Genomic DNA, 14266 nt, shown 5'->3' on the forward strand with positions numbered 1-14266 from the left:
CGCCCATCTAGCTATAATGCCTCTATCTATCTATCTATCTATCTATCTATCTATCTATCTATCTATCTATCTATCTATCTATCCATGAATCCATCCATATCCATCTATCCATCCATCTCTCATCTAGCTACCTATCCATGAATCCATCCATATCTATCTATCATCTATCTATCTATCTATCTATCTATCTATCTATCTATCTATCTATCTATCTATCTATCATCTCTCATCTACCGATCCATGAATCCATGAATCCATATCCATCCATCCATCCATCCATCCATCCATCCATCCATCCATCTATCTCATCTACCTACCTATCCATGAATCCATCCATCCATCCATATGTACGTACGTATGTATCTACCTATCTCTCATCTATCTACCTACCTATCCATGAATCCATCCATCCATCCATATGTATGTATGTATCTATTTATCTATCTATCTATCTATCTATCATCTACCTACCTATCCATGAATCCATGTCTCTCTCTCTCTCTCTCTCTCTCTCTCTCTCTTCTCTCATCTACCTACCTATCCATGAATTCATCCATCCATCCATCCATCCATCCATATCTATCTATCTATCTATCTATCTATCTATCTATCTATCTATCTATCTATCTATCTATCTATCTATCTATCTATCTATCTATCTACTATCTACCTACCTATCCATGAATCCATATCTATCTATCTATCTATCTATCTATCTATCTATCTATCTATCTATCTATCTATCTATCTATCATCTATCTATCTATCTATCTATCTATCTATCTATCTATCTATCTATCTATCCATCCATCCATCCATCCATCCCACTCTCTTTTCCTCCCTCCCTCCCACTGTTTTTCAATCTCAGCAACTAAGATATGTGGACAGCCTTTCTACCTACTCTCATGCTGTCTGATGAATTCTGGGAGTTGAAGTTCACAAACAGTTGCTGAGATTGAGACTCTACTCTACTCTACTCTACTCTACTCTACTCTACTCTACTCTACTCTACTCTACTCTACTCTACTCTGTTCTGTTCTGCTCTGCTCTACTCCATCCCATCCATCCATCCATCCATCCATCCACCCATCCATCTTTCTAACTACTCCCTCCTAACTTCAGATTACCCCTTGGGTCCATTTTCCATTCTCCCACCCTTCTCTTTGTCTTTTCACCATTTTTGGAACCACAGCCCTCCCACATGGTCTGGAGTAGAGAAACGTGTCTCACTTTCTGGGAAGTCTAAAGACAACATACTTTGTACCCCGGAAACGGATATTCAGAGCTAGCCTGGCTATACAAACCTGGGGGGAAAAGGTGTGTTAAACAGGAAACTCACGTGGAAGGCAAAAGGCTGGCCTTCTCCAGCTGGGTTCATGCTGCCCTGATAGTTAGGAATGGAGCTTCGACATGCAGAAATAGTGTCAAAGGAATGACTTAGAAGCTAACCAGCTTGTATAATGTGAGGTGAACGATGCAGTGTTAGGAATGACTCAGCAGGAGTCTGTATCCCTTTAAGAGCTTGAGTATAAAAGGGAAGGCCTTGCTGGAGTCTTTCTCTCTCGTCCGTTCCCTGCTGTAATTGCTGCTTATTGGAGTTTGCTGTATCACCACATGTATGTATCTTGTTTCTAGTGTATATTTGTAGATAGTGTAATATAAGCCACCATTTAATACAGACCACTATTTACTGTATTTACTCCTGGGTTACCTCAGCGCAATAAGACTGTGCGTGCTCTGACAAATAGTCTACCCCTCAAGTGCCGGTGCATCTTGATTTGGAGCTCCCCAGAGAGGATGCTCCAGCTATGGACTCCTCCCTGATAATGTGCTTGGTGCAACACGCATCGCTCACCTGTGGCACTGGCGTAGACGACCCTCGCCTGAGGCAGGTTTTTCTGCAGGTCCAATACTGCTTTGCCCATCTTGGTAGAGGTGGCATTTTTGGCTTTGTGGCATTCATCGAACACAATCTGAGAGTGGAAGGCTCGTTAAGGGGAGACAATTAAAAAAAGGGAGGGGGGATCTTGGCAGACAGAGGGGTATGTATACGACAAAGGAAAACAACAGGCCACACTTTGAATACGGAATCCAGTTTTGGTCACCACAATGTAAAAAAAGACATTGAGACTCTGCAAAGAGTACAGAGAAGAGCAACAAAGATGATTAGAGGCCTGGAGGCTAAAACATATAAGGAACGGCTGCTGGAATTGGGTATGTCTAGTTTAATGAAGAGAAGGACAAGGGGGGACCCGATAGCAGTCTTCCTATATCTCAGGGGTTGCCCCAAAGAAGAGGGAGTCAAGCTATTCTCTAAAGCACCTGGAAGGCAGGACAAGAAGCAACGGATGGAAACTAATCAAGGAGAGAAGCAACCTAGGATTAAGGAGAAACTTCCTGACAGTAAGAACAATTAATCAGTGGAACAATCTGCCTCCAGAAGCTGTTAACGCTTCAACACTGGAAGTTTTTAAGAAGAGTCTGAAATGGTATAGGGTTTCCTGCCTGAGCAGGGGGTTGGACTAGATGACCTCCAAGATCCCTTCTAACTTTATTATTATTGTTGTTGTTGTTAAAAGTTCTGAAGGCACAGGAGGGGGGGGAGTAAATTACGACCATGGGCAGGGCTGTCTGCAGGTGTGTTCAAAAAAGTCAAGGTGGCAGCCACAAGAGTAAAAATGAAGACCTGCCCAGAATAGCCTTATTTAGGTTGGTGGGGGGGGAGGAGGAAAAATATCCCCAGTGCATGGCTGTGAGAAATGTTAAAGCAGTTGATAAATGCAACAATTATACTCTGTAAGCCGCCAAAAGGAGGACCAAAGTACAGGTAGTCCTTGACTTACGACCACAATTCAGCCCAACACTTCTGTTGCTAAGCGAGACAGTTGTTAAATACGTTTTGCCCCATTTTATGACCTTTCTTACCACAGTTGTTAAGGGAATCACTGCAGTTGTTAAGTAAGTAATACAGTTAAGTGAAACTGACTTCACCATTAGCCTTGTCAGAAGTTTTTAAAACGTGATCACATGATCCTGGGACATTGCAACCATCATAAATTTGAGTCAGCTGTCACATGTCCAAATTTTGATCACGTGACCATGGGGATGCTGCAATGGTCGCGCGAAAAATGGTCCTAAGTCACTTTTTTCAGTGCTGTTGTAACTTCAAACGGTCACTAAACAAATGGTTGTAAGTAGAGGACTACTGGCAGTTTTGTGCATTAATCAAAGCCACAAAGTCCACAGAGACTCGCTGGTTTATTTGTGTTAGGATACAACACCGTCAAAATCGTCCTTGCACCAATCCAAAATCTGGTTCAATCTGGTCCTGTGCTGGCCGCCCGCTTGGCTTTCACCAATCAAGGCGGAATAAGTGGCGAATAAAATCCCCTCCGAGGTAGCCGTGTCACCGTATTTAATCTACAGCAGGAAAAGATGTTTAAAAATGCAAAAAAAAAAGGAGATGAGAGGTTTTCACAAGGCTGACATTTTGGGCACAGAAATGCATGCCAGTTAAATGAACAGAGGTCCTTCAGGAGGGAATCACAGATGACACATTTCAGTGGTTCTCAACCTTGGCAAATTTAAGGCCGGTGGACTTCAACTCCCAGAATTCCCCAGCTAGTCAAACGCTGCCATTTTTAATGCAGGGCCACTGGTGATCCAGTCTGGGCGAACTTCTGCCAAAATGAATAGTTTAATTTAATTTAATTTAATAATTTTATTTATATACCGCCCTTCTCCCGAAGGACTCAGGGCGGTGAACAGGGCAAACATATAAAAATACAAAGATACAAAAGTTAAAAAAGAATTAAACACAATGCCCAAGCTAAAACAATAAATAGATATAGTTGAATCTTCCTTCTTCACAGTCAGGTGCTTGGACTCTCTCACTCCATGCAGGAAACGGTTTCACAGCCTTGGCAATTTTAAGATGTGTATAGTACTAAAACTCCCAGAATTTCCAGCAGGGCAGAGAAATCAAAATTGGCTCCGGACAATCCAGGCCAGGGGTGTCAAACTCAATTTCATTGAGGGCCGCATCAGCATTGCCGTTGCCCTCAAGGGGCCGGGTGGGTATGGCCTGGGTGGGCGTGGCCTACTGGGTGGGCGTGGCTAGAGTGCGTATGGCCTACTGGGTGGGCATGGCCAGCTCTACATGGTTCGCATCAAGGTTGCCTATGGGGGCCTGGGCAGGAGTGGGACAGATCTGAGGGTCTCTGGCAGAAGGAGGGTCTCTGGGCCAGGGCCAAGGCAGTGGGAGCCGTTCCCTCACTGTTTCCAGGGTGGCTTCGTGGGGCCTCATGAAACCACTTCGTGGGCCGGATCCGGCCCCCAGGCCTTGTGTTTGACATGTCTGATCCAGGCCAACCTTCTTAGAGAACAGTGTCTTTCAACCTTGGCAATTTAAAAATGTGTGGACTTCAACACTCAGAATTCCAAAGGAAGGAAGGAAGGGAGGGAGGGAGGGAGGGAGGGAGGGAGGGAGGGAGGGAGGGAGGGAGGGAGGATTCTCTTTTTCTCTCAATAACTATGTATGCCATCCAATCTATGAGGTTCTCAAAGACTTACAACAGCATAAAACACAAATAAAACATCCAAAATAAAGGGAACCCATGATTACCTCAACTTACCCAAATAAACCCATCTATTTACCATAAATGAATAACATGAATAAATATAGTCAAATCTATTGTGCCAAATTCTCAGTGCTCCTGGTCAGCTTTTCCCATGGTGTGTGTGTGTTATAGATAGATAGATAAATAGATAGATAGATAGATAGATAGATAGATAGATAGATAGATAGATAGATAGATAGATAGATAGATTAGAGAAAGAGATTAGAGAGACAGAGAGAAAGAGAGAAAGAGATTAGATAGATAGATAGATAGATAGATAGATAGATAGATAGATAGATAGATAGATAGATAGATAGATAGATACATACATACATACATACATACATACATACATGGATATATGGATAGATATATATATATATAGATATAGATATAATTGACTTGGGAGGCCGGTGTGTGGTGTAGTTGGTTCACATAGTGTGGTGGGATGGAGGGTTTGTTGTCACTGTGTGTTGGGGGGAGAGAGCACAGGGGGAGGCTCAGCTAATCTCAATGTACACATGTTGTACTTTGACAATAAAGGTTTATTTATAAATAGATAGAGATACAGATACAGATAGATATAGAGAAAGAGATTAGAGAAAGACTGTGTGTGTGTGTGTGTGTGTGTGAGAGAGAGAGAGAGAGAGAGGGAGGGAGGGAGGGAGAGAGAGAGAGATGGTGGGAACAGAAAGGAAGCAAAAGGAAGCAAGCAAACTCATACCTTGTTTAAAGCATGGACAGGGAGGTTGGGCGCATTGATATCCTTCAGGTCCCTCTCGGCGTCGTACTTCAGATCATTGGAGACGCTGAACCTGAAAAAGGGGGGGGAGAGGGAGAGGTTTATAAAGGAAGCCATTTTACTGGCCCATCCAGTACAGCATTTTCATTTACAGGCGGTCCTTGCCTTAAGACCACAAGTGAGCCCAAAACATCTGTGCAAAGCGAGACAGCCGTTAAATGAATTTTACCTCATTTTTACGATATTTCTGGCCACAGTTGTTCAGCGCAAAACTGCAGTCGTTAAATTAATACTTTGGGCCAATCACCAGGAGACTGTGAGTATTAGTCCCGCCTTAGGCATGAAACCCAGCTGGGTGACTTTGGCCCAATCACCAGGAGAGAGTGAGTTCTAGTCCCGCCAGCTGAGTGACTTTGAGCCACTTCTTCCCTCTTACCTTAGGAGGAAGACAATGGCAAACTACTTCTGAATGACTTTGCCAAGAAAATGCCAAAAGTATCAGACACAACTGAATGTAAGAGAGAGAGGGGGGGGAGAGGGAAAGAGAGAGAGAAAAGGAGAGGGAGGGGGAGAGAAAGAAAGAGAAAGGGAGAAAGAGAAAGGGAGAAAGAGAGGGAGAGACAGAGAGAAAAGAAGAGAAAGGAAGAGAAAGAAAAAGGGAGAAAGGGAAAGGGGGGAGGGAGGGAGGGAGGGAGGGAGAGAGAGAGAAGGAGACAGAAAGAAAGAGAAAGGAAGAGAGAGAAAGAAAAAGGAAGAAAGGGAAAGAGGGAGGGAGGGAGAGAGAGAGGGAGAGACAGAGAGAAAGAAAGAGAAAGGAAGAGAGAAAGAAAAAGGGAAAGAAAGGGAAAGGGGGAGGGAGGGAGGGAGAGAGAGAGAAAGAAAGGAAGAGAAAGAAAAAGGGAGAAAGGGAAAGGGGGAGGGAGGGAGGGAGAGAGAGAGAGAAAGAGAAAGAAAAAGGGAGAGAGAGAGAGGGAGGGAGGGAGAGAGAGGGAGAGGGAGAGAGAGAGAGAGAGAGAGAGGGAGGGAGAGAGAGAGAGGGAGGGGGAGAGAGGGAGAGAGAGAGAGGGAGGGGGAGAGAGGGAGGGAGAGAGAGAGAGAGAGAGAGAGGGAGGGAGAGAGAGAGAGGGAGGGGGAGAGAGGGAGAGAGAGAGAGGGAGGGGGAGAGAGGGAGGGAGAGAGAGAGAGAGAGAGAGAGAGAGAGAGAGAGAGAGAGAGAGAGAGAGAGAGAGTTCATATTATAGAACAGCTACTCAAATTCTATTTCCTGAACTAAGTTGTGAGAGGACCCTGTAAACCGGGAAAGCAATGCAGAGTCCAGCAGAGATTTAAATGCCACTTATGAGAGCTTTAAAACAGAACACAGGGACCTGGTCACTCACCACAGGGCCTTCTTCCTTCCCTTCAGATAATTTTCGTAGATGATCCCTGCAACGGTCCGCCCTTTCCCTACACCCGCACCGTCTCCTATTAGGAAGCCGGCTCTCTGTCCGTTTGGAAGCAAGTTTTCGTGTTCCTAGAAATCCGGCAGAAAGGAATCAAATGGGGGGGGGGGTATCCAGGGAAGGACGCACTACCCTAGCAACTTTCAGCCACTCTGAAGCTTACGGCCCGCCGTAGCCGTGTTTCGCCGGACCTGCCCAAACCCACTTCAGGCGTACCTGGCAGGCGTAAATTATAGCTTCCAGCTGCAGCGCAGAGAGCAACCCGTTTCCGGCGATCGAGTCGGGGAGAGAGAGGACATAGGTGATATCTGGAGGAGGGACGCTGGAAAGCGTGCTGGTTTCTACCACTCGGTCAGGGTGTTGCTTCCCAATTTTTGCTGCAAGACGAAGCCAAAAAAAAAAAAAAGACACGTGTCAGCTGTCTGAATGTTAACTCAGCTTCTCGGGAGAAATTTAAGTTCTCTGCAAGGGTCAAAGGCCATATTAGAGCAAACAAGCCAACAATCCAATTAAAGCCCTAGTTGAGTGGGGATCTGGGCTCCTTAAGCCAGGTTTCACTCAGCAGGGAATGGAGGGTTTGTTGACTTGTAAGAATGAAGCCATCCAAGGGTAAGTAGGAGAAGGAATAGGAGGACCTGGGGTCGGAGTTAAAAGAGGAATCAGCCTAGAATCCTTACACAGTCACAAGCCGACGAAGGCCAAACTCCCTTGAATTCCATGTACCATCTTCTAAACTCCAAGCAGGCGTTAACCCTTAGTTGAGAAGACTCTTGTGCACAGGCTTTGAGCAGTAAATCAGTTGAATTGAATCTACGTGCGGACCTGGTCTATCATGCCTGACAACGCATGAAGAGCCTTGGTGGAACAGTGGGCTAATGCCTCCTTAAGTAACACCAGCTGCCTGCAATTATTGCAGGTTCGCATCCCACCAGGCTCAAGGTTGACTCAGCCTTCCATCCTTCCGAGGTAGGTAAAATGAGGACCCAGATTGTTGGGGGCAATTAAGCTGACTTTGTAATAATGCCGCTTGGGGGGGGGGCGAAAGCCCTAACAAGCAGGCTAATAATAATAATAATAATAATAATAATAATAATAATAATAATAATAATAATAATAATAATAATAATAATAATAATAATAAACCTTTATTGTCAAAGTACAACATGTGTACATTGAGATTAGCTGAGCCTCCCCCTGTGCTCTCTCCCCCCCAACACACAGTGACAACAAACCCTCCATCCCACCACACTATGTGAACCAACTACACCACACACCGGCCTCCCAAGTCAATTCTGCATAAGATTATGTCCCATTCAAAAGCCTAACAGCCCACGGATAAAAGCTATTTTTCAGCCTGTTGGTACGGCTGGCTATATTCCTATATCTCCTACCGGATGATAGGACAGTAAAGAGATACCGTCCAGGGTGTGAGTCATCCCTGAGAATCTTCCTCACTCTTCCAAGGCAACGAGCCCTGGCGATGTCATCCAGTGGTGTCAGGGAACAGCCCACAATGTCTTGTGCTGTGCTCACCACCCTCTGCAATACTTTCCTATCCGCGGCTGTCAGACCAGCATACCAAACCACAATACCATACGAGAGGATGCTCTCTATGGTAGACCGGTAAAAGAGGGTCATTAGCTGTTGTTCTACCCTGTTCTTCCGCAAGATCCTAAGAAAGTGAAGCCTCTGTTGGGCCTTTCTAGCCACCTGAGTTGTGTTAACTTTCCAGGTCAGATCTTCACAGAGGTAGACTCCCAGAAATTTAAAGGAGGAAACTCTCTCTACACAGTCCTCCCCGATGTAAAGTGGGGCAGGTTCCTCCTTTTTTCTCCGGAAGTCTAACACCATCTCTTTCGTCTTGCCGATGTTTAGGTGCAAGTTGTTGTTACTACACCATATGGATAGTTTTTGTGCCTCCGCCCTATATGCTGTCTCATCCCCACCTGTAATAAGACCCACCACAGTTGTATCATCTGCGAACTTGATTATCGCAGTGGATGGGTCAGATGATACACAATCATAAGTGTATAAAGAGTACAGGTAGGGGCTAAGCACACAGCCCTGTGGCGTGCCGGTGCAAAGCTTCAGGGGGGTGGACAAAGCAGACCCGACCCTCACTGTTTGTACCCGATCCCTAAGAAAGTCTTGAATCCAATCGCAGATAGCGGGGGAGAATTTCAAGTCAGTCAGCTTCTCGATGAGAATGCTCGGCAAAATGGTGTTGAAAGCCGAGCTGTAGTCAACAAAAAGCATCCTGACGTAACTTCCAGGTTTCTCGAGATGACTTGCTACAGAATGTAAAGCAGTAGCTATGGCATCGTCTGTCGACCTATTTCCCCTGTAGGCAAATTGATGTTTATCAAAGTCCAGTGGGAGGCATGTCCTAAGATGTTGGAGAACCAATCTTTCGAAGCATTTCATGACTACAGACGTTAATGCAACAGGTCTCTAGTCATTCAGGCACTCAACTGCAGTTTTCTTGGGGACTGGGACAATGGTAGCTGCCTTCAAGCATGATGGTACGCATGCCGTTTGCAAGGAGATGTTAAAAATCCTTGTCAGGACCCCTGCTAATTGATCGGCACAATTCCTGACCACTATCCCCAGCACCCCATCTGGGCCTGCGGCTTTGCTGGGATTCACAGCCTTCAATACAGCTCTCACTTGGTGTTCACACAGGGTGAGTGGCTGAGAGTCAGAAGGCCGGCCAGCAGAGGCTACGGGGTCTGGTCTTTTAACCTCGTAGCGGGCGAAGAAGATATTCAGCTCCTCAGCCAACGAGGCATCGGTGTTTGCCATGCTCCTCGTGCTGCCCTTATAGTTGGTTAAGTGCTGCAGTCCCTGCCATACTTGCCTCGGATCGCTGTTCGCTAAACATAGCATATACATAGAATGAAGGCTATTGCTAAGCACATTGATTTGTGCTTAGATTGCAAGCCGCCCTGAGTCTTCGGAGAAGGGCGGGATATAAATGGGATTTTTTTTTTTTAAAAAAAGGTGGTCCTTGACTTGCATCCATTCATTTAGTGACCGTTTGAAGTTACAGGGGCACTGAAAAAAAGTGACACGACTTTTTCACACTGACGACCGCTGCAGCAGCCCCGTGGTCATGTGATCAAAATTCAGATGCTTGGCAACTGGCTCATATTTACGACGGTTGCAGTGTCCCAGGGTCGTAACAATCCCCTTTTGCGACCTTCCGACCAGCAGAGTCAATGAGGAATCCAGATTCGCTTAACAACCGTGTCACTAACGTTAACGGCTGCAATGATTCTCTTAACAACTCTGGCAAGACAGGTCGTAAAAGGGGGGCAAAGCTCACTTAGCAACTGTCTCGCTTAGCAACAGAAACGCTGGGCTCAATTGTGGTTGTTAAGTCGAGGACTACCTGTATTCCTACCCTTAAACTAGTTCTCCCTCCCAAAATGGATCCATGAAATTCAGCCTCACCACTTCCAGTGATCGTGTTGGGATTCCTCCCCAGCCAGTGGATCCGGCAGCTGAGTCTGAGGAATCAGATGAGGAGGAGGAGGAGGGGCCTGGAGTGACATCAGAGTCTACTCAAAGGCAATCACATGGAACAGAATGAGATGGGGGTCTCTTGTTGACCCTAGACCAGGGGTAGGCAACCTTGGCAATTTTATGACTTGTGGACTTCAACTCCCAGAATTCCTGAGCCAGCATGGCTCAGCTCGGAAACCTCTCCCTTTTCCCTCAGCATGGCTGGCTCAGGAATTCTGGGAGTCGAAGTCCGCGAGTCACAAAAGAGCCAAGGTGGCCTACCCCTGCCCTAGACCTACTGCTCTGCATCACCAAATCCTAAAGATGGAAAGGAATTTCTGCAGCTGTGAAGTCCAGCCTTCTGCTCAATGCGGAGTCAGAAGAAAAGAATCTTAATCAAGGCATATCTAGCCTCTCCAGAACAGGTTGTGACTGAATCACGGGTTTCATTGTCCCTTGTTAGGCTACGATCGTGTTGAAACCAAGGAAGCATTTATGGTTATCCTGTTTACAGATACACTAAGAGGGAAATGGTGATATGGTGGTAAGGAGTTCTGGGGAATTTCCTACTCACACAAACTACCCCACCCTCTATCACCCACATAGTTTAGGCTTCAAGTATTTGCAGAGTCGGGAAGTCGAACAACACAGCATTACCCCAGCATTCCATTGGCTGCTAGAACAGGGTTTCCTAACGTGGGCCACTTTAAGAAGCATGGACCTCAACTGATACATTTTTTAGCCGGTTATTTTAAAAGGTTAGGGAGGGGGAGGGATAGGAGGGTGGGGAGGGAATGATTAACCGGCGCTCAGTCTGGGCCTGTTAAGGGTCCCGACGAGACGGGGTTGGGGGAGGTGGTTGCTAGTTCTGTGAATGTTGGGGTGGGGCTTCAAATCCCCACGACGATAGGGAATGGCAGCAGGTGGTTGCACGGAGGGCCGCATCAACATCTGGGATCGTGCCCCTGCTGTCTGCGTGCGGTGGCGCGCTCCGACCCTCCGGTTAGCACCCTTTTGCCCGGGGATGAGGGTGATCAGGCCCCTGAGCTTAGGCTGGCTTATTTTAACGCCAGATCCGTCGTTAACAAGGCTCCCCTCATTCAGGATTTGATCGAGGAGGAATGTGTGGATCTGGCGTGCATCACGGAGACTTGGCTGGGCTCGGAGGGAGGGGTTCCTCTGACCGAGTTATGCCCTCCAGGTTTCCGTGTGCTACACCAACCACGGGCTCAGGGTAGGGGTGGTGGGGTGGCGGTGGTTGTCCGGGAGACTTTATGCCCGCGGGAGACCACCATTGTCCAGATAGCCGGGAGTGAGTCCCTCCTCCTGAGATGTGGCCCTCGGGCTCAGTTAGGCTTGTTGCTCACATACCTGGTGCCCAGCTGTGTGGCAACAGCCCTGCCCGAGCTGCTTGACACCCTCTCAGGGTTGGCGGTGGAGTTCCTCAGGCTTATAGTTCTAGGGGACTTCAACTTGCCTTCACTGGGAGGGTCGTCTGAGTTAGCTCGGGAGTTCATGGCTTCCATGACGGTCATGGGCCTGACCCAAGTAATTCAGGACCCGACTCATGTGGGGGGTCACACCCTCGACCTGGTGTTCCTGTCTGGACAGTGGTTGGATGATCTGGGAGGGGGTTCTCCAACCATTGTTCTCCTGTCATGGTCAGATCATCACCTCCTGCGGCTGGTCTTCCGTTATGCCACCCCCCACCGCTGGGCGGCGGAACCGACCAGGTTGGTTCCGCCCCAGGCGCCTAATGGACCCGGAACGGTTCCAGATGGCGCTTGGTTCTATACCCATCGCCCTCACCCACAGCCCAGTCGATGCCTTGGTGGATGCCTGGGAAAGGGCGGCCACCAGGGCACTTGACTGTGTTGTACCCTCGTGACCTCTGACCCGGCGCAGATCCCGCTGGGCTCCATGGTTTTCTGCGGAGCTCCGGGAGATGAAGTGTCGGAGACGGGGTCTAGAGAGCGGTTGGAGGTCCAGCCGATCCGAATCTGACCGATTGCAGCTAAGAACCTTTATAAGGTCTTATCTTGCGGCGATGAGGACGGCGAAGTCTAATTACTTCGCTGCCCTCATCGCGTCCGCAGATAATCGCCCATCCGCCCTGTTTAGGGTGACTCGCTCCCTCCTTAACAAGGAGGTGAGGGAGGATCCCTTACAGCAGACATGTCAAACACAAGGCCCGGGGGCCAGATCCGGCCCGCGAAGTGGTTTCATGTGGCCCGCGAAGCCATCCTGGAAACAGTGAGGGAACGGCCCCCACTGTCTTGGCCCTGGCCCAGAGATCCTCCTTCTGCCAGAGACCCCCAGATCTGTCCCACTCCTGCCCAGGCCCCCATAGGCACCCTTGATGCGAACGATGTAGAGCTGGCCATGCCCACCCAGTAGGCCATACGCACTTTAGCCACGCCCACCCAGTAGGCCACGCCCACCCAGGCCACACCCACCCGGCCCCCTGAGGGCAACCACAATGCTGATGTGGCCCTCAATGAAATTGAGTTTGACACCCCTGCCTTACAGGGACGGGCTGAGGAGATTAGTCATCATCTGACGGACAAAATCGCTCAGATCCGGGCCGGCCTGAACTCTGACTGGGTGAAGTCTGACGTGGAGGAATCGGACAGTCTTGAGCATGTTATCTGGACTGAGTTCGATCCTGTTTCCCCTGATGATGTGGACAGGATCATGAGGAGGCTGAGCTCCACCACCTGTTTGTTGGACCCGTGCCCCTCCTGGCTGGTTTATGCGGCCCGGGAGGAGACACGAGGCTGGTTCCAGGCAGTAATAACTGCTTCCTTGAAGGAGGGTATCTTCCCTGCCGCCTTGAAGGAGGCGGTGGTGAGACCCCTCCTCAAAAAGCCTGCCCTGGACCCGGCTGTTTTAAATAATTATCGTCCAGTCTCCAACCTTTGCTTTTTGGCGAAGGTTGTTGAGCGTGTGGTGGCGCATCAGCTTCCTGTGTTCCTGGAGGAAACTGATTATCTGGACCCGTACCAATCGGGTTTCAGGCCCGGACACAGCACGGAGACGGCATTGGTCGCGCTGGTGAATGATCTCTGGCGGGCTCGGGACAGGGGTTGTTCCTCTGTCCTAGTCCTATTAGATCTCTCAGCGGCTTTTGATACCACCGACCATGGTATCCTACTGCGGCGTCTCAGGGGGTTGGGAGTGGGAGGCACCGTTTTACGGTGGTTCTCCTCCTATCTCCTGGGCCGCTCGCAGTCGGTGTTGACGGGAGGGCAGAGATCCACCCCGAGGCCTCTTGTTTGTGGAGTTCCTCAGGGGTCGGTTCTCTCGCTCCTCCTGTTCAACATCTACATGAAGCCGCTGGGTGAGATCATTCGTGGTTCGGGGTGGGGTATCATCAGTACGCTGATGATACCCAACTACCCGAACCAACCCAGCGATGCCCTCGCCGTGATGTCCCGTTGCCTGGAGGCGGTCCAGGTCTGGATGGGGAGAAACAGGCTTCGTCTCAATCCTGCCAAGACTGAGTGGCTGTGCGTATCGGCATCTCGGGTTAACCAGACTATTCCACCTTTAACGATGGGGGGGTGAGGTGTTACCCCTCGTTGATAGGGCTCGCAACTTGGGCGTCCTCCTTGACTCCCGGCTCAATTTTGAAGACCATATAGGAGCCGTAACCAGGGGGGCTTTTGCCCAGGTTCGCCTGGTGCACCAGTTGCGACCCTACCTGGACCGAGATGCCCTACGCAGTCACTCATGCACTCGTGACCTCCCGTTTAGACTACTGCAACGCTCTCTACATGGGGCTGCCCTTGAGGACCACTCGGAGGCTTCAGCTGGTGCAGAATGCGGCCGCGCGAGTTGTGATGGGGGTTTCCCGATACTCCCATGTAACACCTCTACTCCGCGAGCTGCATTGGCTTCCGGTTGCCCTCCGGGTGAGATTCAAGGTGCTGGTGATGACCTATAAAGCCCTAAATGGC

At 48.7% G+C, this 14266-nt stretch overlaps 1 protein-coding gene across 1 annotated transcript in view; it reads right to left on the reverse strand.

The window, feature by feature from the left end:
* SBNO2 (strawberry notch homolog 2) overlaps positions 1-14266 on the reverse strand; it is a 145165-nt gene that overhangs the window by 49281 nt on the left and 81618 nt on the right. The window contains exons 8-12 of the mRNA XM_081320762.1: positions 7020-7180; positions 6741-6874; positions 5344-5434; positions 3277-3420; positions 1856-1973 (exon numbers count right to left, since the gene is read on the reverse strand). Coding sequence (XP_081176888.1) covers positions 1856-1973; positions 3277-3420; positions 5344-5434; positions 6741-6874; positions 7020-7180 — 648 coding nt within the window. The remainder of the gene's footprint in view (positions 1-1855; positions 1974-3276; positions 3421-5343; positions 5435-6740; positions 6875-7019; positions 7181-14266) is intronic.

The sequence above is a fragment of the Vipera berus genome (genome assembly GCF_964194415.1).
Source record: "Vipera berus genome assembly, chromosome: 1".
Taxonomy (NCBI): Eukaryota; Metazoa; Chordata; class Lepidosauria; order Squamata; family Viperidae; genus Vipera; species Vipera berus.